The 25,721-nt window shown below is 57.9% G+C and overlaps 5 protein-coding genes across 8 annotated transcripts; 3 read left to right on the top strand and 2 right to left on the bottom strand.

Annotated features, from left to right (window-relative positions):
• Positions 1 to 2,253: 2,253 nt before the first annotated feature.
• On the top strand, positions 2,254 to 9,670 carry G6PC1 (glucose-6-phosphatase catalytic subunit 1). Of its 4 annotated transcripts, none has more exons than XM_076356906.1 (6): positions 2,254 to 2,525; positions 3,706 to 3,815; positions 4,620 to 4,728; positions 4,968 to 5,083; positions 5,708 to 6,142; positions 7,716 to 9,670. In XM_076356906.1, the coding sequence occupies exons 1-6, from the start codon at positions 2,296 to 2,298 to the stop codon at positions 7,811 to 7,813; spliced, it is 1,098 nt and encodes a 365-aa protein (XP_076213021.1). In that variant the 5' UTR covers positions 2,254 to 2,295; the 3' UTR covers positions 7,814 to 9,670. The 4 variants fall into 4 exon arrangements, with proteins under 4 accessions (XP_076213021.1, XP_076213023.1, XP_076213020.1 ...); XM_076356908.1 differs by having other exon boundaries at positions 2,256 to 2,525; positions 5,617 to 6,142; positions 7,716 to 7,764; XM_076356905.1 differs by lacking the exon at positions 7,716 to 9,670 and having other exon boundaries at positions 2,256 to 2,525; positions 5,708 to 6,823.
• Positions 9,671 to 10,613: 943 nt separating this feature from the next.
• AARSD1 (alanyl-tRNA synthetase domain containing 1) lies at positions 10,614 to 15,411 on the bottom strand. Its single transcript, XM_076356904.1, has 12 exons — positions 15,338 to 15,411; positions 15,139 to 15,261; positions 14,903 to 15,062; positions 14,316 to 14,373; positions 13,796 to 13,952; positions 13,586 to 13,702; positions 12,749 to 12,879; positions 12,500 to 12,566; positions 12,215 to 12,306; positions 11,672 to 11,726; positions 11,009 to 11,103; positions 10,614 to 10,835 (listed from the first exon to the last, which is right to left on the bottom strand). Exons 1-12 carry the CDS (start codon positions 15,374 to 15,376, stop codon positions 10,700 to 10,702), a joined length of 1,230 nt encoding a protein of 409 aa, XP_076213019.1. The 5' UTR covers positions 15,377 to 15,411; the 3' UTR covers positions 10,614 to 10,699.
• Positions 15,412 to 15,584: 173 nt separating this feature from the next.
• Positions 15,585 to 18,028, bottom strand: PTGES3L (prostaglandin E synthase 3 like). The gene is made up of 7 exons (XM_076356909.1): positions 17,909 to 18,028; positions 17,338 to 17,451; positions 17,133 to 17,199; positions 16,708 to 16,806; positions 16,203 to 16,292; positions 16,040 to 16,093; positions 15,585 to 15,783 (listed from the first exon to the last, which is right to left on the bottom strand). The coding sequence occupies exons 1-7, from the start codon at positions 17,914 to 17,916 to the stop codon at positions 15,772 to 15,774; spliced, it is 444 nt and encodes a 147-aa protein (XP_076213024.1). The 5' UTR covers positions 17,917 to 18,028; the 3' UTR covers positions 15,585 to 15,771.
• A 261-nt stretch (positions 18,029 to 18,289) lies between these two features.
• On the top strand, positions 18,290 to 22,792 carry RUNDC1 (RUN domain containing 1). The gene is made up of 5 exons (XM_076356814.1): positions 18,290 to 18,683; positions 19,470 to 19,628; positions 19,909 to 20,107; positions 20,373 to 20,480; positions 21,501 to 22,792. The coding sequence occupies exons 1-5, from the start codon at positions 18,309 to 18,311 to the stop codon at positions 22,364 to 22,366; spliced, it is 1,707 nt and encodes a 568-aa protein (XP_076212929.1). The 5' UTR covers positions 18,290 to 18,308; the 3' UTR covers positions 22,367 to 22,792.
• Positions 22,793 to 23,100: 308 nt separating this feature from the next.
• On the top strand, positions 23,101 to 25,451 carry RPL27 (ribosomal protein L27). Its single transcript, XM_076356732.1, has 5 exons — positions 23,101 to 23,174; positions 23,286 to 23,368; positions 23,586 to 23,755; positions 24,397 to 24,507; positions 25,363 to 25,451. Exons 2-5 carry the CDS (start codon positions 23,288 to 23,290, stop codon positions 25,409 to 25,411), a joined length of 411 nt encoding a protein of 136 aa, XP_076212847.1. The 5' UTR covers positions 23,101 to 23,174; positions 23,286 to 23,287; the 3' UTR covers positions 25,412 to 25,451.
• The last annotated feature ends 270 nt before the right edge of the window (positions 25,452 to 25,721 follow it).

Raw genomic sequence — 25,721 nt, 5'->3', positions numbered from 1 at the left:
GCCACTCTTGGTTGAGGACCCTGGAATGAGCTGTTGGGGGAATTTGTTTTGCAAGAGTAATTCCATTTCTGTGCAAACGTCTGCTTCGTTGGGGTTTTTTTTGTAGGTTGGGAGCTCAGTCCCGGGGCTGGGGCGCCTGGGTCCATCTCCTCTTGGCACAGCGAGGCCGGGCTGGGAGGGACAGGGAGGAGCAGCCCTGGGCAGGGATGCGCCTGCGGCCAGGTCTGATCCTGCAGCGTTTCCACCGCTTCCTCTCCTTCACGTGTATTTCCCGTTCACTGACGGCAGCTGGGAAATTGCCGCTCGGCAGCCCCCCCCCGGTGCTGCCACCCTCCAAGCGCAGCCCCAGCTGCCCCGGGGCTCCCCTGGCCCCGTTCCCCAGCACGGCGAGGCTGCTCCGGCCGCGCTCCATCCCCAGGGATGGAGTTCGATCACACCAGCCTGGGCCAACGATGCTGAATGCAGGGACAGGCTTTGGCTGTGCCCACGTTTCCCTTCGCCCAGGAGCATCAGCCCCGGTGTGAAGCGAGGGTGCCAGGAGTGATCCTGGCTGCTGCCACCTGACAGCCAGCTCCTCGGGGCCAGGACAGGCTGCCCGCAGAGCACGTGAGTTGCTGGTCTGTGACTGCAGATTTGCCCTGGCAGCCTCAGCCTTGCACTGTTAAATGCGAGGCAGATCGAGGCAGATACCTAATCATCTAACTGCTTTCAGAGCACAGGCATTTGCAAATACAATCCCTCTTCCTCGGCCTGGCAGCTCCAAGAGCTGTCCGTGCCTGTATTCCAGGAAGGAAGGTTTGCCGTGTTTTTGCCTTTTAGACCCCATGGCTCCCCAGGCTACGTGCAGGCAAGGGGGCAGGATGCTGCCCAGGGATCCCGCTGCACAGAGCCTGCTGTTTGTGGGCAGGACTCGGCGCTGGACACGACCTCCGCTTGCTCTGCACCATGGCAAACAGCACACAGGTAGGGGTAGCAGTTCAAGGATCTTGACCTGAACTTTCTCGAGGAGGGAGATAAGTGATGCATTTTCACTGGCTGCTAATCATTAACACCTCGTTGCCTGTTCCCCCATGCAGGGGCAGCTGCCTGTTTTGCTGTGGCGGGCTCTGGCTGGGCACCCTGCTCCGCTGCCACAGGGCTGCATGTCTGTGTGCCAGCAACCGTGATGGCTGGCCAGAGCTGGGGAAGGAGGTTTCTCCTGCCAGGCTGACCATGTGTCCTCAGGCTCCTGGAAATAGCTCTCCATGTTACTCATTCACCGTTATCTCCCGAGGAGGAACGGGACGATAAAGCTGCGGTGCCAGCACTGCTGCCAGCGACAGCACAGTGTGGCCGGCGTGGAGAAAGGACACAGGCAGGGACCTGGCACCAGTGGGACAAGTGGTGTGTTCGGCTCTGTCCCCACAGCCAGCGTCTGACGGGGCAGTTTTGTGCAGGAGGGGGTTAACCCAGGGGAGCTGTGCTGGGAGGAATGCCTTCCCTCCTAGGGGACCTTATTTGCAAAGGTCCTTTAACCCCACACCAGAGATCAGAAAAACATCGCTGGCAGCCAGGAGCTCCTCAAGCCTCGCTGTCTGAGGCTGCGGGGAGCTCCAGAAACGGCTTGGAAAGTTTCCTATTATGCAGAGTCCTGGTTAAATCAGCCTGGCGAACGCCATGGCAGCAAGGTGTTTTTTCATCAGCTGGAGGTTTCAGCTGATGTGGAGGTGGTGGGCAGCCTGCCCCCCACACCACGCAAGACCCAGTCCACGCTCCTGGGCATCCCTGCGATGCTCCGGTGGTGCTTGGGGTGATGGCAGAGGGATGGGAGAAATGTCACAGCTCGGGGCTGCGGCAGTTCTGCAGTGCTGTTCACACAGCGTGGGGGTGCTTGAATCTCCTCCCTGATAACAGAGCAAATGCCGGGGTTCAGTAGGGGAAGCTGAACTGTTGTATTGGTCAGCAGGAGGAGCAGTGGCTGCAGGATCCCACTGAGTGAGGCAGCCGTCTGCGCGCTGCAGGGAGGGGACAGTGTGGGGAAGGGTCAAGGTGCTGGTGCTGGAGCACCCCACGCTCCATGCGGCTCCATGCGCCCTCGAAGCCTGTTTTTCCCTTTTACGTAAGTTGTTCCAAACATGTTTGTAACAACCCCCCGGTGATGCACCTTTGGCAAAAGTGGTTTTGGGTCCAAAGATCAGTGCTGGGACAAGTGACCTGCCCGCGGCAAACAAGAGGCCACAGAGTATAAAACCCCAGCGGTGCGGTGGAGCACAGGACAGCCTGAGCCGTGCCGAGGGGCAGTGGCTGCAGAGGAGGATGGAGGCCGGTATGAACCTCCTGCACGACACGGGCATCCAGGCGACGCGCTGGCTGCAGGAGTACTTCCAGGGCTCCCAGGACTGGTTCCTCTTCATCTCCTTCGCCGCTGACCTCAGGAATGCTTTCTTCGTCCTCTTCCCTATCTGGTTCCACTTCAGCGAGTCGGTGGGCATCAGACTCATCTGGGTGGCCGTGATCGGTGACTGGCTCAACCTCGTCTTCAAGTGGTGAGTGGCCCTGTGCCACGGCTCCCTCCGGGTGTGTTGGCATAGCTGGACTAATGCGGGCCAGATGTGCGCTCTCAGCCTTGACACTGGTGTAAAACAAAGACCGGAGTTCGGCCCCCAGCTTGGCAGTGGTAATGGTCGCTCCTTCCCGAACTGTGCAGCAGCGGCTCTCCCCGCTTCCCAGAAGCCAGGCAGAGAGATAGAGCCTCCTGCAAACAGACCCCTTTGCTGTCAGCCAGGGCTGCAGTTCTGTGTGGGGGCTGCACAGAGCCCCTTACCACGGGGGGGGCCGCGGGGGTGGCCTGGCACGGCTCTGATATGCGGAATCAGGGCTTGGTGCTCCCCTGATGTTTTAGGTGAGTGTTTCCCATGGGTAAGTCAGGACACTGATATCCCCTTCCTTTCCACGGCTGGTAACACTGGTATCGCTGACACAAAGGGAGCCATGGTGGTGAGCATGCAAGGGACCCAGCCACTGCTCCAGGCATGGGATGGCCTCGTTGGCAGTGTCAGTTGTACCATGGGGCCAATCCACCTTGGCATCACAGCCCAGCAGGGTTCGGTGTCAGCTGGTAGCCGTGGGTGCCGTCCCTGCAGGTTGTGGGCTGTGGTACCAGTGGCCACAGGGGCTGTGGACCAGCGCAGTGCCATCCCTGCAGCTGTGTTTCAGCATCCCAAGGTTTTGGGACTGCGTGCACCCACGCACACAGGCTGCACCCCACGTCCCTGCGGCAGGACCTGGCAGTGTGGTTGGGGTGGGGGGTGTGCTGGCTGCCCCGGCTCTGTGCCTGCCCTGCAGCTCAAATCCCCCAGAATGCCCACACTGCCTGCACATGTGACAGAGATGGGTGGCCACTGCCTCTGATGCCACCATGAGACAGTTGCTCTTGGCCTGAAAAAGACTTAGAGGGAGCAGACACCACTACTCTTTTTCAGCACATTGACTTGCTCCCAGGAAGTTCTTGCTCTTCCCCTTCAGGGGCCAGGGATGGGGACACGGACAGGCAGTGTTGGCTGTCGGGACCAAGCGACCAGCAGGGTGCTGTGTCTGTCGGGATGCCCTGGACCGCTCATGGGTCCTTTGCCTCTTCCAGCTCCCAGGCCAGAGCTGAAACCGCAGCTGTGCCCACCTGCTCTGGTGCCCAGGACTCCTACAGCCCCCGTTCTCCTTTCTTTTCAGGATCCTCTTTGGGGAGAGACCGTACTGGTGGGTCCATGAGACGGACTATTACAGCAACACCTCCGCCCCAGAGATCCAGCAGTTCCCGCTCACCTGCGAGACTGGCCCTGGTAAGGTGCCCCAGCCCCGGCAGGGGCAGTGGGCGCTTGCCCAGGGGGACCTGCACACACAGCTCCCCACTCTGGGTCTTAGTCCCCGCAGGGAGGGGGGTGCTGGTATGGCCGGGGCTGTGGCTGGCAGCCCACTGGTGGCACACGCCCCTAGCTAGCTCTTGAGAGAGGGCTGTTATCGCCGAGCCATGGCGTTGGCCTCTGCCGCACTCCTGGGGACGCCAGCCGTGCCTGCAGCGGGTGGAGGCAGGGCAGCCCCTGTGCAGAGCAGACCTTGACCCTCAGCGCAGACGTGGCGGTTCAGCACAAACCCCTGCCCATGCTCAGCCACAGCCTTGGCCCGTGCCGGCGCTGTGCTCTGCCCTCCAGCCCCAAATGTGGGCAGCTGCTCCATGGCGAAGGGGCTTGCCCAGTTCTGGAGCAGCTCTCTCTGTACTTTGCCCACAGCTTTCCATGGGAGCTGGGGAAGGGCTGCAGGTGTCCCTGGCACGCTCAGCGCGAGCCATCGGGAATGGTCAGTGCCCTCAGCCCAGTCTTGCCCAGCAGATAAGCCACAGAGCCAGAGCCATGCTCCCACACTGCCCCTGCCGTGCTGTCCCCCACTCCAGCCTTGCTGTGCCCAGGGACGGAGCTGGGTGCCTGCCGTAGAGGTGGCACTGTGGCCACCGGGGGACAGGTGCTGGGTGCCGTGCTACCCGGTGCCGCAGCCCCTGAGGCCTGGGCTGCTGCCTGGGAGCACCCTGGGCACGAGGGCACAGCCCGCTCTGAAGGGGGGGTCTGACCTGGGGCTCTCCTCTCATCCAGGGAGCCCCTCCGGCCACGCCATGGGAGCAGCAGGTGTGTACTACATCATGGTGACGGCCCTCCTCTCTACTGCCATGGGGAAGAAGCAGTCGAGGACACTCAAATACTGGTAAGCTGTGTGCCAAAACCACCTGTGCTGGGCAGAGGCTGCTCCAGAGCTGACAGGCGTGCAGCCGAGCCCATCGAGGCACAAGGCTGTGGGCAGACAGCCAGGCCATGGCACCCCAGGTGAGGTGTGCACGAGGATGGGCTCAGCGGGTGGCCAGGCACTGCTTGGGGTACACAATGGCAGCACCCCAGGCAGTGTGAGCCGGGCCTGGCACCAATGTGGCCACCTGCCCCTTGCAGGGTGCTGTGGACGGTGCTTTGGACAGGGTTCTGGGCAGTTCAGGTCTGCGTCTGCCTGTCCCGAGTCTTCATTGCTGCCCACTTCCCCCATCAGGTCATCGCGGGGGTCATCTCAGGTGAGTGCATCAGGCCCCCCGTCCCCTTCCCCATGGCACCACCGTGCTGGACCACCGCACTCGCAGCACTGGCCAGGAAGGGTGCACAGCCTGACAGTCGCATGTGGGGTCGTGATGCAAAGCTGCATCCGTGGCTCTGCAGTTACTGCCCTCATCGTCACAGGCAGGCTGCCCTCCAGGACATGCCTTTGTCCCTATCCCATTTGAGGCATGAGTCCCAGTTGGGCGGGCAGGGCAGTGCCAGCCACTGCTGGGCTCTGAGGGATAGTGAACGTAGCCCGAAGGCACAGGCAGGGCAGGCTTGGGGTGTGGAAGGGTCGTCACTGGGCAAGGGAGCAGAATCAGCCATCTGTGAGCAACAGGACGCAGCGGTGGCCATTGGGGCAGTCACCGCGCGGTAGCATCTGGGTAGCCCCTGGCACATGTCCCCTGCTGAGCACCCAGGACTGTGGGGTCTGCTCGGCTCCACTGCCCAGAGGCAGGCGGTCGCTCACTGATCGGCACCGCCTCCTCTCCCGCTTCGTTACTGGCAGGGATGGCCGTGGCTAAGACCTTCCAGCACGTCCGCTGCATCTACCACGCCAGCCTCTGCCGGTACCTGGGCGTCACCTTCTTCCTCTTCAGCTTCGCCCTGGGCTTCTACCTGCTGCTGCTGGCACTTGGCGTGGACCTGCTCTGGACGCTGGAGAGGGCGCGGAGGTGGTGCGCCCACCCCGAGTGGGTGCACATTGACACCACGCCCTTCGCCAGCCTCCTCCGTAACCTGGGCATCCTCTTTGGGCTGGGGCTGGCCCTCAACTCCCACATGTACACGGAAAGCTGCCGGGGAAAGCAGAGCCGGCAGCTGCCCTTCCGCCTGGGCTGCATCACCGCCTCCCTCCTCGTCCTACACCTCTTTGATGCCTTCAAGCCACCCTCCCACATGCAGTTGCTCTTCTACGTCCTCTCCTTCTGCAAGAGCGCAGCTGTGCCGCTGGCCACTGTTGGCCTCATCCCCTACTGTGTCTCCCAGCTCCTGGCCACGCAGGACAAGAAGGCTGTCTAGAGGTGTCCCCGCAGGTAATGGTGCACCCAGGCAGGCGGCCACCCCAGCTCTGGGCTCAGGGGCAGTCACCAGACCATGGGTGCACCCCAGCCACTGTTTGCTCCGCGCTAAATCTGCACAGACTGACTCCACACCGGGAGCAGCCTGCGAAGGCTGGGCTGGCGACGCTGCTGGATGGCTCCTGTGGCACAGACCCACAATGCCAGTCATGCCATAGGCTCGGGCGGTCTGTAGCTAGCTGATGGTACAGCAAGCCCCATGCTCCCAGGGCTCTCCTGCTGCCCTTCCCGCGCCGACGGGGGGTGGGGGGGGTGGGGGTGTCATCAGCCCGGGACCTGGCGGCAGTGGGGAAAAGACCCTGTGCCCCCCTGCAGCTCATGGGGACATGCCATCTTCATGCTGTAGGACTGGGGACAGTACTACCGGGAGCAGGGTGCTCACCCATGGGTGCTCGGGGTCTGCTGGTGAGGCAGCTCTGTTACAGGAATGGGCAGACACTGTGATTTGGAGATAAAGCACTGGCTTGTGGGAGCCCCCCCAGCCCTGAGGTGTTCAGTATTCACTGCTGTGTGAAGCAGCACGGGGTACACATATGCATATGTGTGTATACATATATTATGCATATCTATATACACATATACATATGGGTGTATCTGTAAACAAAGGGTATTTTATTAAAGCTGAGGGTGTGTTTAGCTGGTGGGTTCGGACATCTCGCTGGCTGATGAGGCGGGATGGGGGATCGGCTCTTGGGAGCAGGGACTGCGGCTGGGGCTGCTGTTGGTGTTGGAGGAAGGACATCTCTCCTGGGGCACTGCTCCTACTATCACCTGCAAGGCACAGCCAAACCACCGGGAATGGCAGCACCAGGCTCCCCCAGTCCTCATTGCTTTTCACCCTCGGGTGCAGTTGGATGCAGCCAGCACAGCAGGGCGGGAACAAGCTGCTTTTTGTGCTGTTTATCCAAGGTTTCTGGGTGCACCTTGTGCCAGGAACAGGGATACACTCGTGTCACCTTGCTGCTTATGGAAACAAGCACAGCTTTGGGACTGACCAGCTCAGCTGGGCTGTGCTGAGCCCCCAGGCTGCAGGGACAGAGCTGCCTTTTGGCTGCTGGCTGCGTTGCGGGGTAGGGGCCCAGTGGTCAGCACTGGCTCAGCTTCCAGGCACCTCTCACCCAAACACTGGGTCTGCCCGGGGCGCAGCAAGTGGCTGTGTCAACGTGGGGTCAAGCTGCTCTGCTGCCGTGGGCTCGGCTCTCCTGGCAGATGTGTCCCAGCCCTCCTGCCTCGGCGCCACGCTCGTTAGCAGGAAGCCGGCTGCGGGCTCGCCCTGCTGACTTCAAAGCTGTATAGGCTGTACAGCCTGCCAATTAACTCAGTTAGTAAACATCCTCTCAGTCTGAGATAGTTTAAAATAGATACGATGGTACAGATACCGTCTTCCTGCCAGACTGTACGTGTGCATGTGCAGTATCTATCTCCCCCAAAACACCAGTTCCTGTAGCATTTACCCCATACCCAGCTGTAAGCATCAGCGGTGTTCTCTGCTGTGGCGCACCTGAGAAATGCCATCTCCCCTGCCCAGATCTTGCAATGCCTTTGGGAGATGGTGTCCAGCAGAGCCGTGGCGACATCCGTTGTCTTGCTGCGGCTTGGATGGGCCTTTACTGCATGTGGCAGTAGAGTGTGCAGGCTTTGCAGCCTTTCCCAGTCCTCTGATGGGAGCCCTCCGCCGCCGAAACACAGAGCCATCAGGCGAGAGAGCACCTTCCTTCTGACCAAACTGCACATCAACAGAACCACGTTAAAACCCATCCATGCTAAAACGCCTTCCATGGCAAAGTTTGCTGTAAATCTCGCTCTGTACAGCGCTCAGCTGTGGACCTAATTCTCTGTAGAAAGCTTACCTAGATCAGTGCGCACACACACACCCCAGTTTCCTCCAGCTGGGGAGTGGGCAGGCTTGGCCTAGCGGTTATCCCGACTGGGACGGATCAGGACGGGGCAGCCAGACCGCGTGGAGGTGGCTGCAGAAGGCCCCCCCCCGGGAGCCCGCTGTGTGCAGTGGGAACAAGGGCTGCTGACCCCCCCCCCCGCAGCAGATTCCCAACAGGTGTTGATGGACGGCGCAGCCGTGACCCTGCGCCTGCTGCTGCTGCTGCTCACCAACAGCTCAACAGCTGGCAAAGGTCTCTCGGCTGAATGGCATCTGCACTATCCGTGTGTGGAAACCCTGCTGCTATCCTCTGTGTTCATGACAGATAAACCTCCTTAGGATAGAGGTTTCTTTTCTTCTATTTCTGTTTATTGCCAACATCTGGACCAAACCTGTCATGCCATTTCTAGCAAGAAGGGGAAAAAAAAAATCCCAAATTACCCGTCATGCTTTTTCACACTGTGGCTCCACAGCGCCCTTTAGCCTCTGCAGCTGAGATTGCAACAGCTCCAGGACCCACCCTGGCAGAAAAGACAAGCTGAGGAAACACCGGGGAGTAGCTCTGCCTGATCCCGAGGGAGTTTACATCTGCATAAGCCAGAGAAACTCCTGATGCTCAAAAATGGACCAGTAACAACTGTACCCCAACAAGGGAAAGGACTGATACACGAAGGTGAATGATTTCCTGCCTGTGGGGCACCCGCTCTCCCTTCCAGCTGCTCTCTGCCCCGGCTGATTCAGGGCTGTATCCTTTGCTGTGCTTGATCAAGTCTGAGGAAAGCTTGCCACTACCCAGGCCGAGGTGTCAGGTGGGGAACAGCTTCCTTTTGCTGAGCATTAGTGATGATACTCACTCAGAAATGAGTTTGGTTGCTGGAGACTCCTGAACTCAGGTACTGTTCTTGTGATGGGAGCGCGAAAGGAGGATGGGAACTGACACAGCTGCAGAGGGATGGGAGATGAGGGTGGGGAAGATCGTGACCTTGCTCTTCTCTTCGAGGGCTGCTCTGCTGGAGGACAGCTCCGGGCTCAGTTCCTCTGCCCGTTACCCCACAGCAAAGGCCAGGTGTAGGAGTGCTGTAGTGGACCAGGAAGACACCTTCCCTGTAGTGGTGAAGGCAAGGCACTACCAGCATGGCCTGGTGCCGAGGTACCCATGCACAGAAAGCTGCAGTCTCTACTTAGGGGACTACAGAAGCAGCTGCTGTTCCAAAGAATGCTCAGGAGCTGTAGACACGAGCTTGGACGTCACATTTTGCAGACTAGCATAGGAAGTGGCATGAGTCAGCCGTATGCCAGGACCCAATCAGTCATTGACAGTCGTAACGGTACAACCTAGCTGGGCTTGTTCAGAGTAATGCTTGGGACAGACTACTGCTCTTCTGTAGAGCTATTTCTTATCATGTGAAAGAGCCAAACATAAGATACTATCGCAGAAGCAGGGGAAAGGCCACTGCTGGAGAGAAGAGGATGGTAATGAAAGCTCAAGCTCGTGGCAACAGAAGTGAAAGAAATGTTCAGGCACACACCTACAAGAAATGCCCAATGTACAGCTCAAACAAATGACTTTAATACAGTTTTCTGTCTGCCTGCAGAGCAAAGCACTAGGTGGCTGCTTCTATCCACATTTAATTCTGATGTACAGAGTCAGCACGTGTGTGTTAACAAGGTTCTGCCAGGCCAACTACAAATGGATGAAATTCTCTTTTGCAATAACGTACCTGATGCTACCACAGTGGAGTTTTGGGACTGCAGCGATGAAGCTGCTCCCATCAGCGTCACAGCTGGGTCAATAGCAACTGCTGCCCAAGCAAACAGCTGAGTCCAGAGGTCAGCAGCAGCCCTGCGTGTTGGCCAGCAGCGAGGGGCCCTGGCAATGGCGTTAGCACAAACATCTTCAGACCTCCAGCATCTGCAGATTTCTGAGTAGCCAGGAAAAAAAGTCCGTTCCTTTTCTTTTAAAAAGGGCTCACGGAGACTTGTCCTTCGGTGCCCCCTCCTTCCCTTGCTCACAGGCTCAACAACAGCATCTTGTCTTCTTGCCTCCCAGTTCTATCTCAGGCAGCAGTAACTGGTGACCAGCTTAGTTTGGTCTTTTAAGGGGGATTTACTGATCTGAGCATCCCTCCAATTCCTGCCACATTTCATTCCTTCTTCTCCCTACAAAATTTCAGCAGCAAAAGCTCGATTCACTTTCTCTGCACTTGTTGGCAAATATCATACTCAAACCCTCTGCTTCTTACCAGTATTCTGATTTTTTTAAATGCATCCAGCTTATTATAAATAAATATGCTCACAAAGCAATTACTCCTCAGCAATTGGTACAAAGTAAAAAGCCACAATGTACCGCAAACGGGAGGGCACCTCTCTTGGTTTTAGGAAGCCTACAAAATGGTTAAATAATGACTACTTCTAATCACTTAAGAATGTGTACCATTTGCTTGGGAAATGAAAGAACCCTTGCAGCAAAGTGTAGATGGCAGATCCCCTCCCCCAATTTTCCATGAGCACCAAATCAGCTCACACAGAGCATATGCACACCAGCTGTTGTTTTTATGTCTTTATTCTCTGGGAGAGAAGGTGGTGGAGCTTATGCAAAGCAGGGAAGACAGCCCTACTTTGAGAATTGTTTCTTACGCTTCAGGGCTTCGATGGCTGATGAATTCCCGGAGCAGAGCTTGCACTTCTCCTCGCCGACTCATCTTGGTTGCCTTGCCCTGAAAGCGGCCTCGCTTCCCAGCTCCTTTGCCTCCCAGCAGCTCTGCCACCCTGCAGTAACAACAGTACAGGCTGAAGGCCACCCACTTGCAGAGAAGAGAGTGGCCTCGCCTAACCTGCTCCAGAGAGCAAACAAGGATCCATGCCCTAATTATACTGCTCAGCTGCTTAGTCTGCAACATTAGAATTCTTACTGATTTTAAAGAAACCATAGAACACATTACCTGGGACCTAAATTCTCAACTGCTTCAACAGGTCCAGCTAGAAGAAAGAGTCCTGCTTCTTTTTCATCTCCCACAGTCAGGAACAGCAGGGTTTCCTGTGGACAGAGAGATGGATCTTGCTCCAGAATAACCAGTGCCCTCCTCGTCCGGGAAGAGGATGGAGACACTGACCACAGGACCCACCCGAGCATGCAAACAATTCAGATGTTTGTGTGCATTACTGAGACAGAGACTCAATTTGAAGAAAGTAAAAGGGAGGGAGGCTTTTGAACCTTTTATGCTCAATCATATGTTGTGGGGGACAGAATGGGTACTGGGGTATCCTAAGTTAAAAGGATATGGTTGGCAGTTGGACTAGATGACTGTTGTAGGTCCCTTCCAACTGCAATAGTCCATTCTATTCTAAAACAGCCGATGAGGTTCTGTACAGCTCTTTGGGGGACAGGCTCTTCTACAGTGCTCTGAATTTTCACTGTTTATTTCTTGACTGTTGAGAATGCTCCTGCAGACTGAGGCTGCTGGGGACAAAAACCTCCCGTAACTTTTGAAAGGAAACAGACCTGTAGCTTGTGACTATGGTACAAACAGAAGCCTGGCCCTGCCTGTGCTACAACTTGAATGAAAAAGCCAGTGGTGTCAGGTTAGTCTTCATCAGTGACTCACCTCTGTCCCAATCTCATTAGCGATGATATTCATGAATTCAGAGTCACCCTCTTTCCTGTATGGATGGGTAAAAAAACCACTTCAGAAAGAAGCAAAAATCCCCTCTAGAGCCCAAAATATCAACCAGAAACCAAAGGCCTGATCAGGCCTGGAGTTTTGGCCTCTTGCTGTTAGGATGGAGATTAGGTTTTTTCTAGATATCTAAATCCTCATTGTGCATTCCTGTGGACATATTAGGAATTATTTAAGTGTTTATCTTTACGAAATAGAGCTCCTCAGTTTTATTTGAAAATATCAAGGGCAGAGAGAAATCAGATAGACGCAGTTATTTCTTAACTGTAAAACCAGAAGTATTCAGTGACTGAATTACTAACACATTCCTTTAATTACACAACTTTCCAGCAGGCTGAGGCAGTTTAAATATTCTATTCACCTTGTTTACATTCTTCCTTGAGAAACAAGCCTGAATAGGTGTCAGAGAGATGCAACTGCCATAAAACGTGTAAGATACCATTTTACCCTTCTCCCTGAACTCCCCCTTACCTGTGTAACACAAACAGCTCACTTTGAACAGGTTTGCTCTTGAAGTCCCGGGCTATCAAAACAGCAATGTCTCTAAGCAGGTTCAAGTTATTCTGAAAGAAAAGCAAATAAATGGTACTGCAGATGGAGAAGTCAGCGTGAACACTGGGTTCTGTTCCAGAGATGGGAGCAGTTTTCATAACATCCACAAAAACTGATGTCTATGATTCAATTCCCAGTTATCATGACTAAAGCTCAGGTCTACAGGAAGCAGCCACAATCTGGTTTTCTCAGCCATCCTCATACCTTCTGAAGCAGTTTCACAGAACTCTGCAGCCTCTTCACAGCCTCTATGTGTTCACCTGGTCCATTCCTGAAAGAACAAGAAGAATTTGGATCGCCACTCTGAAGGACAAAGAAAAGATTTCTTAAAGAAGCAAAAGCAGATAACATCATAAAAAGCACCACATAGATGTACCCTGAGGCTTATGTGGTCTGACAAATTGTCAGAAGGAATAGTAAAAGATGAAATAATCAAAGTAGAAAGGGTATTACTTGAGCAGTGAGGTTAGAGCCTTCTCAGTATTGTAACTTTGTTCGATTGACTTCAGCACTCTGTTTCCTGCCAGGAAAACCAAGTTGGTTTTGTTCTTTTTCCCTTTTTCTGTGCCAAGGAGTTTAATAACCTTAAAAAGAAAATCACCCTCGTCAGAAAAGAACAGTACTTTGCTTATACTTACACAGGTGGTCAGCTCCTACTAGACTATGGCTTGTTGTGAATATTAGCTCTCTGCCAGTGAAAATAAACTGATTAAAATCAGCCATAAGGTCAACATACAAAAAAAAAAAAAAAGGATGGTGATACAGTGGAATTAATACAATTTGCTAGTCATGGGCTGCACTCTGCAGTGCACCTGGATGTCTCTGCTGGGATACAGACTCCAACAAATGACTGAAAAGACAGAAACACTTAAAGGCAGCTCTAGAATTTTATCTCCACCTCCCTGCACAGAGGATTTCTCCATTCATGACAAACACTCAAAAATACCAGAGCTTTAAGCAGAGGGAACAAATGGCTAGCAACCCCGCAATGCACCGCCAAACTGGCAATACACCACGTGCCCTCCGCAGAGGCATCGGCAGTTCAGAAAATAGCACTGCTACAGACAAGGGCTGAGTTCTGTTACAAAGAAAGAAAGGAGCCTGACTGACTGGATGAAGACTGCCAACCTGTGTGCGGCCCTGTTGGGGCTCACCCAGCACGGGGCTTCCGCCGCCCCCTTTACCATCGGGACAATTTCCAGCAGACCCTGGATCTCAGGGACTTCTGCTGTGCTAGGTCTGAATGTGTGGAGCGAGGCTCCCGAAAGCAGCTCAGCTGCAGCCCCCCACCTGCAAGTCACTCAGGTTGGAGACATGAGTCCCACAGCACATGTTGGAGTCTATGCCTTCGATGTCAACAACTCGCACTGGCCCCACGTGGTCATCTGGCAAGCCACGGCTTCTCACCTAGCAAAAGGAGGACAACGGCAAACAAGGTGACATCCATGCCACAGTTATTTTGGTCCCACAGATATCATCAGTTCTCTCCCCACCACTCACTGTTTCAATTTCAGGGTCATCTGCAGCCAGTTCCCTCACCATCACGGGTACCCTCTCTCGGATTTTCTCATTTACACTCCTCTCCAGGGCCTCTATTTGCTCTGCTGTCATGGAGGGGGTGTCCAGCTCAATGACACTTCGCTGACGGCCCAGCTCCCTGCACCAATGAGGAATATCTGCTGCTGTAACTAAGACCAGCTGGAAGGTCCCTCTGTGCAGCACTAAGTGCCATCCCACTGCTGGGAATGTGGTGACCGAAACAGAAATACTTCCCTCCTCTCCCTGTTATTTACAGAGCACCAGATGCATACCAAACACTTGGAGGAGGACAAGACAGAGCAAATACTTTGCACAGCTTTTCTCCAGTTCAGTCACCTCTCCCAGGCCCTCTGAGCTTGAGTGAAATGTCCAAGGGCAAACTGCTTTTGATTTGTCAATGTTCAGCTCTTTGTGGCCCAGCACAGTGGCACATGCCAAACAAGGTAAGACTGGGGTCAAAAGGAGCCTCTTCCCTGCTCACCATGAAGCTGTCTTGAATCCAAACATCTGTTCTACGACGGCAGTGATGAGATGCTGTCCTGGAAGAGACGTGCAAGCAACAGCTTTGAGTGCCACTGGACCCAGGAAAAGAGATTTTCAGTCAGACTGTATTTTTTCTGCTGACATTCCCCATGACATTTGCAAATGCCCAGGCATGCGCTCGGCACTGCAGGGCTTATGCTACTGCTTGGGAGCAGGCAGAAGAGAGAGCCATCGCCTCATGGGCCTTGGGATCTTGAGCACACCACCGCGCACACTGAAGATTTTGAAGCAGGTTGAACTTTTCCTTCCAAGCCTGTTCGCAGTGGGTTTGTTTACAAGCCAAGGAGAGTCCGCAGGGGAGGCGCCTGCCTTCCCAAGTGGCCCCGGGGATGGACCGTGCATGCAGAGCTGTCGGGCTTCCCCCTCCCCTGACCAGGGTGGGGACAAGCCGGGCGCTGACTGCCCCCCCAGCCCAGGGCCCGGGTGAAGCCAGGCGAGGCCGCCCCGGACGGGGCCCGCGGCACTGCGAGCCGCCCCTGCGGCGAGGTGTTACCAGACGCCCCTCGGTCGGGCCGGGGCACGGACCTGAATGCTGCTGCATGTGGTCGAATCGGCGCTCCCAGTCCAGCGACAGCAGCACCTCGGCGCCCGGCTCCAGCGCCGCCTGCACGAAGTGGACGGCCTCGGGGCCCCGCCGGGTCACGCGCAGCACCGGCACATCGCCGATGAGGCCGCGGTCGTCCGGCTGCGGACACGGGGCGTCAGTGCCGCCAGCCCGGCCCCGGCCCCGGCCCCGGCCCCCCGCCCGGCCCGGCCCGTACCTGCCCGCCGCCCTCGGGGAAGAGGATGGTGTCCTCCAGCACCACCTGGAACCCGCGCACCGGCTCCCCGCCGCCCTCGGGCCGCAGCTCCGCCGCCCGGCACGACACCACCCTGGTGGCGAACTGCAACAGAGACGGCGGCGCCGTGAGGGCCGGCCCGCGCCTCCCCCGCGCCGCGCCCCGCCAGTCCCGCCTCTACCTGCCGGGCCCAGCTGTCCCGCTGGCACTGGAACACCATGGCCGCGGCGGCCCGACGGCGGCGGGCGGGACACGGGGCTGGCGACGGCGGCCGAGGAGGGACACGGGGCTGGCGGTGACGGCGGCCGGGCCGCGGGTGGGCGGGGCCTGCGAGGTGACGCGAGGTGCGCGCGCCCGGCGGCGGCGGGGGAGGAGGACGGCTCCCCGGCGCCTGGCGCGGCGGCGGCCCGAGCGGACAGCAGACGGCGGCGGCAGCTCACGTTTATTGCCCCGCGCGGGTAACCGGCGCGGGGAGAGCCGACGGCTCCCGTTGCCCTGGCTCGGGGTCCGCTGCGCTCGGCGGGGAACCGGCCGGGGCGGCTCCGCTTCCTCGGAGAGCCCTGCCGGCGCAGCGGGAGGCCTCCTGCGGCCGCGGCGTCCCCGGGGGCCTGGGCTTCAGAGGTCGTCCTGCGGGAGGGAGGAGCGAGGTGGCAGGGAAGGGGCCAGCCCCCAGCCGCAGCGGCCGGCACCGGCCGGGCAGCCCCAGGCAGCCCTGGAGAAGCATCTCCCCGGCTGGCTCCGGGACGGGCTGCCCAAGGAGAGCAGCTGGAGCTGCTGCCAGCAGCCTGGAGCGAGCGGAGGGCCAGAGACTCAGCTCTGCTCTGCGGGGGTGGCTGCAGCATGTAGCAGCATCTGGGGGAAGCAGCTCACGGGCAGTACTTACATCCAGGTCGTCCATGGCCGGAGGGGGGGCTTTGTCCCTCACCTTCTCCAGGAGCTGGACGGGAAACAAATGGCTGTGGGAACGCCGAATGCACGGCGCTCCCCCATTCCGAGCACCCAGCCCTCGCGTGCCCCGGGACCCAGAGGCCTGCGGCCTGGCTCACCTCTGCGTACTGCTCCACCATGGCCCTCTCTACCTCCTCGTCCCCTTCCCAGTCTCGCCAGTTGTCAAAGTCCACGGAGAGCCAGGCTGGCTGTGGGCAGAGAGAGCATCCCCTGAGGGAGGGAGCAGCACGGAGGGGACCCAGCAGCCCCATCCTCGCAGCCCAGGGATTGCTCTGTGGGGCGAGCGCCGGCTGCTCCTGCACAGGCGAGGGGGCTGGGCGGGCTGGGGAAGCGCAGGAAGGGGAGTGTGTCCCTTCGCCTGTGGGTGCTGGTCCTGACCCTGCCTGTGTTGAGGGAAAGGGGTGCCGCATCCTTCCTGGAGGGCAGAGGTCCGTGGACTGGTGGTGACCGCGAGGTCGGGCTTTTTGGGAGCTCTGTTGGAGTGCCCACGTGGGGCCCTCAGTGTCTGTCCCGGGGGCAGGTTGGTCCCCAGGAGCCGCAAGGTGCTGCGTGGGGACAGCACACGCGCTGAGGCTGGTCCTGGCTGCCGGGTGCCACACACACCTTGATGTTCTCCTTGGTGATGCGGGGCCAGGCCACTTTCTCATTCCACTTCCTCATAAAGCATGTGATGGATCGGTCGGAGCGCTTCTCCCGTGAGTCCTGCCAAGAGATTGGGGGTGCCTCACCTCAGTGTCTGCTGGACTCCTCTCTGTAATCCACTGCAGACACGCACCGGATTAAAGCTCAGCCACGTGCAGGCTGTGGGACACACAGAACCACGGAGACGAGTTGTTTCTGGCCCAACACAGTACTGTGAGTGCCAGGCCCAGGGTCAGGGCTCCCAGGCTTGTGCTCACCCCGCTCAGGCTCTTGGGAAACAGGCAGGATTCAACACTAAGCGGCATTGCTCAAGACTGCACAGGCTGGGTTTAACTCTGAGCGTGATGCAGGCTGTCAGACAACAGTTTGCTGGGGGGAAGCCTCACCTTGGAGTTGACCCTGGCATACAGGTTGATCTCGTTGTAGAACTCCACGCCGTCTGCATTTTTGCAACTGCCAAAACACCATAACAGCCTGGCTTAGGAGAGGGCTGAGGCCATGCGTGCCCTCCTCTTACAGGGTCCCCGCTATCCCCCACACCACGCCCAGTTCAGGGCCATGACCCCAGTCGGCAGGACAGCGGCAGCTCACCTGAACACCAGCCGCTGGTCCTCAATGACAACCTTAACATCCGTGCTGTCCTCGACACAGAACTCCAGGTAGACATACCGCGGGCGGTCGTACCACAGCGTCTTTGCAGGTTGCCTTGAGAAAGAGCAGACCAGTGGGTATTTCCATGGTGCCCACCAGTGCTGTGCAGGGACCACGTGAGGCACGGGGTGGGGATTGGGGCAAGGAAGGTGCCCGAAACATGTACCCCGTCTGGGCCGAGCTCGCGGCTGGCAGCGAGAGCGAGGTGGGTGCAGGGCCCGGGCGGTGGGTGGTGGGCACGCAGAGCTCCCCTCCCGCGCCCCACACGGCCCCTCGCCTCGGCAGCCAGCAGGGCCCGGCAGGCCGGCCTGCCCTTGCTCTCCCCTGCCATTCCCGGCGCCATTCCCCCGCTGCCCCGGGCTGGAGGGTCCTGCCCGGTGGTGCCTCAGGCTCCGAGCCCTCGGTGGGTGCCTGAGACCCCGACCGGGCACTGCCCCGGGGACCGGGTGCCGCGCGGAGGTGCCGGGCGCTGCGCTGCCCGTCCCGTCCCGTCCCGTCCGGCCGCGCTCACCTCGCCATGGCGGTGCCGGCCCCGCCCCGCGCTATTTCGGGCCGGGGGCGCGGCTGCCGACGGGGCCGGGAGCGGGGGCCGAGAGCAGGGGTCGGCCGGCCCGTGCCGGGCGCGGCGCGGCTACCTCGCGGCCCGGTCGCCGGCCCAGCGCCGCCCTGCGCCGCCCACGGTGGTCACGCCCCGCGCCGGGCCACACGCCCTGGCCCCCGGGACTCCCGGGATCCCCGGCACCCCCGGGACCCCGGCCCCGCCGCAGCGGTCCCGCCGGGCCGCGTGGGGGCGCGCTGGCGCCGCGCAGGCCGCGCCCCGCCGCTGCCAGGCCCCGCCCCGCCTCGCCAGGCCCCGCCCCGCCCCGCGGCGGCAAGATGGCGGCGGTGTTGCGGCGCCGGTAGCGGTGGCCATGGAGGCAGAGGGCGGCCTGCTGGGCCCGGGGGAGCGCTGGGCGCCGGTGGGCGCCGTGTCGGCGGCGACGACGACGACGACGACGACGACGACGACGACGACGGCGGCGGAGCAGGAGGAGGAGGACGAGGAGGAGGAGGCGGCAGCGGCGGCGGGTGGGTCGCCGCAGTCGGTGCCGCGGCTGCGGGCCGAGCGGCGCCGCCTGCACGGGGCGCTGCTGGCGCTGGCCTCGCACTTCGCCCAGGTGCAGTTCCGGCTGCGGCAGGTGGCGCGGGCCGGGCCGGCCGAGCAGCAGCGCCTGCTCCGCGACCTGGAGGACTTCGCCTTCCGCGGCTGCCCCGCGCCGCTGGCCCACGGCCTCGGCGGCGCCCCGGTGAGTGTGCGGGCTGCCGGGGCGGGGGGCGCGGGCCGCGTCGAGCCGACTCTGTGGGGCCCCGCTGCCGGCAGAGCGATGGCTTTTGCTGGGGTAAGGAGAACGCCGTCTCCTTTCAGATAACGGCGTCCCGTGGTTTTCCATTGCGCGCTGTCTGCCCCGGGGTGGGTACGTGCGTCCGACCTGGCTAAGGCCCGTTAGCGGCGGCTGTGATCCTGTTCACTGCTGGGACGTGCGGAGGGGAGCTCCACGGCTGAGGCGAGGGGTGGCCGTTGCGGCCACCAAACACCGCACTGTCCGGAGGGTCTGCACGCTCCGCTGTGGGTTGCGGCCGGCTCCGGGGAGAGACTGGGCCGGTGGTTTTGCACGAAGCTCAGTTACAGGAGCATGCAGGTCCTTGATGACCTGCAGCCAGCTCATGGGGACACGCGTTAAAGCCCTGCTTTGTGTGTTACTGCTCTGCTCCAAGATACAGTGGTGACTCAGAGCATCTCCGATACGTACACGTTACTTGGCTGCTTGCAGCAGTGCTTCCTGGATCCCGGCCTTATGAGACGGGGCTTGCGTGCAGGAGGTCTGGAGAGGCTCTTCCTTTGTCAGATGAGGTGATGTGGCTGGTACCTCTCCTTGATGTACAGGCACATCTTTTTTTCTCAGACTGGCATGCAGTGTTCACTAGTATAGTGCATGAGCTGAAGGAAACGCTCCTCATACCACGATCCTGTTCTCTGGGGCTTGACTATGACAGTAAATCTTCCATTTTATTTACTGGTAACTTTTTCTCAGAGTGAGCGAGAGAAGCAGGAGCAAATTGAGGTCCAGAAGGAGAAGCAGAGAGAGCTTATCCTGCAGCTCAAGACACAGCTGGATGACCTGGAGACATTTGCCTACCAGGAGGGCAGCTATGATTCTCTGCCACAGTCTGTGGTTATGGAAAGACAACGGGTAAGGCTCGCAAAGTCCTTCTGCCTGTATTTCTTCTTAGCATTTGTGAGCCTCTTATAGACTGTAGGAGTTGGTCAGTCCTTATTTCTCGACAGCAGCTGTAATAGGATATCAGTAGTTCATCTGCATGTGTAAACCTGTCCCGTGTCTTCTCTTGCAATTTTCTATGTGCAGCAAAGGTGGCCTGTTTCCAAGGTAATGGATGGGTAAAGGAGTATTTTGAAGCTCATGGGCAGCAGCGCCACACTGTGAGACCATGCTACTAACTCATGTTTTGCAGATGATTATAAATGAGTTGATAAAGAAGCTGGACATGGACTTGAGTGAAGATATTGCAACGCTCTCTCCAGAGGAATTGCGACAGCGTGTGGATGCTGCCATAGCACAGATTGTTAATCCAGCCAGGGTGAAGGAGCAGCTGGTGGAACAACTGAAGACACAGATAAGGGACCTCGAAATGTTCATCAACTTCATTCAGGGTCAGTGCTGAGTTTTTTAGATGAGCAGATTGAATTGCTTTGTAATTCCCTGACAAAGTTATGAGGAGGGAGGTCACAGATGTCAGAGGATGCAGGGAGGGTTTCTGGGTCACGCGGAAGTACAGATCTCTCTGAACTGATGGTGGGGAGAACAAGAGACTGACAAAAAAGGTGCAGAGAGGTCTCAGGAATATTGACCTTAATACTTGGGATACGCAGCTTAAATTCACAAGTGTGAAATAATAGTGTGAAATTCTTGTTATAGATGAAGTTGGAAGTTCTGGTAAGGCGGAAGATGGACACTGTGAATGTGCAGGCAGAAAAGATGGCGGTGGCTCCTACAAACCAAATACACGGCCTTCTGGAAATAGAGGTGGGCACTGCTTGGCTCGGAGCTTCCAGCACTGCTCCTGCTGTCACTCATTTGAGGTTTGGCAAGCATGAACCAGCATCCACTCATGCTAGGCTGCTTTGCTTTTTTCCTGGCAGTTGGTTTCTGTTCCTTCCTGCTCCCCCTGACAGGAGGCCTGTGTCCAGTTCCTTTACCCTTCCTCCATGAGATCATTAGAGTAGTCACAGAACCTGAACGTGTGGCACAGGGGGTGGGATTGGTCCTCAGCTGAGATCAGGAATAGAAGGGACTTCTGATACGTAGTACAAAATGCAGACAGACTGAGCAGCCTTGTCTTGTACGCACTGTCAGACTGCACTGTAATTAATGCTCTCTGAATTCTTACCTCTGTGAGCAGATACAGTAAGCTGGATGGATCCTAGTGTTCTTTCTAATTTGAGACTTTTCTACTTTTCACAGGAATTTGTTTGAGCTAGAATAGTATACCAGAGGAAATACTACAATACCTTTACTTTCTGTAATCTGAGGCATCTGCCACTAGTCAGAGATAGAATACTGTCCTGGATGGACTTTGGGTCTTACCCAGTGTGGCTACTCTTGCAAATTGAATTTAATAATGGCATCAGGAGTAAGCAGTGGATGTTAGCCTGCTGAGACAAGATGCTTCTTGGAAGTAGGCAGTGATCTCCTTCAGCAAAAATTTTGGTATCTCCTAATCACCCCTGTGATATCGTCATGTCTAAAGAATGATGTTTCCTCACTATGTATGTGCCTACGCAGGAAAGCTGTTGTAGGATTTCTTCTCTGTAAGATGACCTGATTGTCGAGAGCAGGCCATGCAATTGTTTGCTTTTCTGGGTGGCTTCAGTGCTTTGAAACTAGAAAAAGTAGCATCAGTCCTAGTGACAAAAGCTCCCAAGGAGGAGGAGAATCCGTGGCGGAGGAGGAGCAGACATTTGTGCTCCCTTTGTGTGCATGAAAGAGCAGAGCTGTTGATTCCTTAATGAGGGTATTTTTTTTTCTCTTTTCTAACCTGATCAGTGAACCCAGAAGATGCCAGAAAGATGCGAGAAACAGGCCTGCACCTCATGCGTCGCATGCTTGCTGTGCTACAAATATTTGCTGTCAGTCAGTTTGGTTGTGCTACTGGTCAGATTCCTCGCACCCTCTGGCAGAAGGACCAAGCCAGCAAGGACTATTCCCCCTTAATTAAGAAACTGGAGTTGTCAGTAGAGCGGGTGAGGCAGCTAGCTATGAAACACCAGCAGGAAGACCATGTTATCAGTTCCTCCGATCTGCAGGACATTCCCTTAGGAGGCAGAGATGAGCTGACTCTAGCTGTGCGGAAGGAGTTGACCATTGCTTTGCGAGACCTGATGGCTCACGGGCTCTATGCCTCTTCTCAGGGAATGAGCCTGGTATTGGCACCCATCGCGTGCTTGATTCCTGCGTTCACCTCATCCCCGCAGACCATGCACCCCTGGGAACTCTTTGTGAAGTATTACAACACTAAGAATGGACAAGCTTTTGTGGAATCCCCGGCTCGCAAGCTCTCCCAGTCCTTTGCCTTGCCTGTGACAGGAGGAGTGGCCATTACCCCCAAACAGAGCCTGCTGACAGCGATTCACACTGTCCTCACGGAGCATGACCCCTTCAAGCGCAGTGCAGACTCTGAGCTGAAAGCTCTGGTGTGTATGGCACTAAACGAGCAGCGCCTGGTCTCCTGGGTAAATCTGATCTGCAAATCTGGAGCTCTGGTACAATCCCACTACCAGCCGTGGAGCTACATGGCAAACACAGGCTTTGAGAGCGCACTCAACGTTCTCAGTCGCCTGAGCAACTTGAAATTCAACCTCCCGGTTGACCTGGCTGTCCGGCAGCTGAAAAACATCAAAGATGCTTTTTGATGTATTTTTATCGTAGATCATCCATTTTCCACAAGTAGGCAGCTGTTGGGCTCAAGAAGCCTGGCTTTTTTAAGACCAAGTTTGGCTCTTTGAAATTGATATTTGCTTTTAGAGCGAGGGGGGCTGGTAGGTGTTCGGTCTCCTCGGGGTTGCCCCGGGGGCGAGTGACTTGCCCTCCCCAGTGTGAATGTACAAAACTGGGGCAGATCTGCTGAGCCGCGGGCGCGGGGGCCTGCGCTCCTCCGGTGCCGGTGGCTCGGCAGTCTGCAGAAGCGGCCACGTTCTTCAGGCTGCCGCGTGAGGGGCTGGCTCCGGCGGCTTTCTCCAGCAATCCCAGAGCTCCTTTCTTGAAGCTTTTGTGCAATGGCCAGCGCACCAGCGGCCTGGTGTTTGTAGGGGATGCATTAAATCGCTTTAGCAAGTGTACGTGTGGGGAGAACCCATCTCCAGTGACCGTGTTTTGTGTTCGTTACTAGCCTTTGTGCTGCGGGCGTGCTAGCTCACTTGGCCCGTCATATTTACGATGGGGGTTTACGTTGCCGGCAACCCCTGCTGGAGCGGGGACTGGCCCTGTGCTGGGGCCGTGCTGCGGCACACCCCCGGGGCGGCGCTCCCTGCGCCCGCGGCGGGGCCCGCCCTGCCGCCGCCACCCGCCGCCGCCTGTTGCCTGGTAACCGTGGCGCTGCGCATGCGCGCCCTGCTCGTCGAGGACGAAGCGGAAGTGATGCGCGGTGACACGAGGTGAAAGGTCGGGGGCGCGGTGGCCGCTTCCTTTTCCGGTTTGGGCGCCATCGCCGCGGGAGCCTCGGTGAGTGCGGGGCCGGCCGCGGGATCTGCCGGGATCCGCCGCCATCCGCGGGGGCGGCGGGCCGGAGGCGATCGGGGGCCCGGCGGTGACTGCCGCGTGCTGTCTCCGCAGGGATGGGGAAGTTCATGAAGCCGGGGAAGGTGGTGCTGGTGCTGGCCGGCCGCTACTCGGGGCGCAAGGCCGTCATCGTGAAGGTGAGCGCGGGGCCGGCGGCGCCCCGGCGGGGCGGGGCGGCCCCGGGCGCTTCTCCCGGGCGGTCCCGCAGAGCGGGCAAGAGCCCGGAGCGCCGCTGCTGTCCGTTTCTGGAGGCGTCCGTACAGGCGCGGCTCCTGCTGGGCTTCCGCGGCGGCGTGGCGCGGCGGCGGCTGGCGCTCCCCGGTGCCATCGCCGGCTGCGGTCGGTGTGTTTCAGAACATCGACGATGGCACTTCCGACCGGCCGTACAGCCACGCCTTGGTGGCGGGCATCGACCGCTACCCGCGGAAGGTGACTGCCGCGATGGGCAAGAAGAAGATCGCAAAGCGGTCCAAGATCAAGTCCTTCGTGAAGGTTTACAACTACAACCACCTGATGCCCACCCGGTGAGCGTGGCTGCCGGGGCGCCGCCGGCAGGGCTGCGGTCTGCACCTGGCAGGGCCAGGGAGGTCTCATCTGCTCGTGGTGACCGTGGTTCTCGTCACGGTGTGTTCTCTCTAGCGAACGCTGGGAGTCACTGAGGCTCTGAATGAACGCGGGGCACGCACTCTGCAAAAGCAGGGGCGGGGGGGGGGGTGAGGCTGAGGGGAAATATTGGCAAACCTCTGAAATAAGGCAGTTGGCTCTTAGTTCGGCCACCCTGCTTTTCCTCTCAATCACGGGGTGTCAGTGGATGAGCCTTTGAAACAGCCATGAGGATCTGGGGGTGCTGGCAGGGCTGTTGTGGCCCAGTGGCGTTTCTTCCCGTCCCCTTTGAGCTCCTGCGGGTACAGGCTGCCCAGTGCAACGTGCTGGGTAGAGCTGCTTGTCTCTTGTGAAGCGTGTAGCTGTTTCGTTTGTAGGCTGAATTAAGTGTCTTTGGACGCTGTAGTGCTTCGGTGATTTCCAGAATTAAGAAGGCTTTAAGAGCTGTAGTGTCTTAACCTGGCCCTAGTACGTGCATTTGGCCAGCTCGGGCTGCCCGTGGTGTTCTCACCCTTGTGCCAGGAACCGTGGCTGTTTCAAACCTTGCTGCTCTCTTGCCCAGGTATTCTGTCGATATTCCGCTGGACAAAACAGTGGTCAATAAGGACGTGTTCAGGGACCCCGCTCTAAAACGCAAAGCGAGACGTGAAGCCAAGGTGAAGTTTGAGGAAAGGTGAGTGGGAAGCTCGTCTCTTCGGTGGTGTCAGCACCCGTCCCTGTGGCGAGGGCTCGGCGCGGTTGTGCCACAGCCTGGGTGAGTCCCGGGTTGGACGCTTTTTTGAACGCGTTTCTGGTTGAGTGCATTTCTCCTCACCTTCTGTGCGTGTTTATGCAACTGTCTGTTCAGAGAGTTGACGGGCTGAGGTGGGGAACACTTCACCAACAGCTGTAGACCAGGCTGACGTTTACGATCATGCTGCAGCCTCGTGCCAGCATGAGCGGGGCCTTTCGGGTGCCAGATGACGATCTCTTGGTGTCTCACTGCCAGTTCGTCCGCTGTCTGTCACTGGGCTTAGTGGGACAGGGCAGCGCTGACGCTTTGCCCAGGCGTGTTCGGGTCAGTGGTCCTTCTTTCCAGTTTTCTGTTCAGAAACTCCTCCAGTGGAAGGAGCTGTGCGGCCTCAGCGGAACACAGGGTGTCTCGCGGGCAGCCCGGGCCGTTGGCTGTTTTAAAGCGCTCTGCCCGTGATCATAGGCTGCTCTCCGAGGGCATCTCCCGATGGCTGCCCTCCACGTGGGATGTCTAGTGGGGCTGCCACACGCTGCTTTCTTATCTCTCGGGGTAGAAACCGCCGTAGTGCGGGTGTCCTTCGTGAGAAAATCTGGAAGCGGACATCCGCTTCCCGTAGCAGTTTAAACGTTAAAGTGGGCCCAGTCGCAGCCCGGGCTGAAGAGACCAGGTGAATTGCCTCTGGGTAAGCTGGGCGCCGCGTCCTGCCCGTGGGAGGATACGGAGAGCGCCGGTGCAGGTCTTGTGCTGTTGCCTGCTGGTACAGAGCACTCTCTAACCTCTGCACTCCTCTTTCAGGTACAAGACTGGCAAGAATAAGTGGTTCTTCCAGAAGCTGCGATTCTAAAGGTGTAACAAGTTGCATCAATAAATGTTTATTAAAAACCGTTTTGTTTTGTTTTGTTGTATTTAAATAAAAAAAAAAAGCGTTGCCAGGCCTTTTTCTCTGTGGTGTGGACGTTGTTGCTTTGCGTGTCTGTGGGAGCTGGGAAAGCCCCTGCAGTCCGGGCGAGCTTCTGAGTGTCTGTGGAGCGTTGTAGGGCCTGGACTGCGGGTGCACGTGCCGTCTCCGTGGGACTGTCCTCACACCTCCCGCTCTGCAGCGGGGCAGAGGCTGCTCTTTCCCCTTCCTGCTGCCGGAGGGTGATTTATGTCAT

Source organism: Aptenodytes patagonicus, chromosome 20, assembly GCF_965638725.1.
Source record: "Aptenodytes patagonicus chromosome 20, bAptPat1.pri.cur, whole genome shotgun sequence".
Lineage (NCBI taxonomy): Eukaryota > Metazoa > Chordata > Aves > Sphenisciformes > Spheniscidae > Aptenodytes > Aptenodytes patagonicus.
Note: the sequence above shows the minus strand (reverse complement) of the source record. Positions and strands in the feature narration are given on the sequence as shown.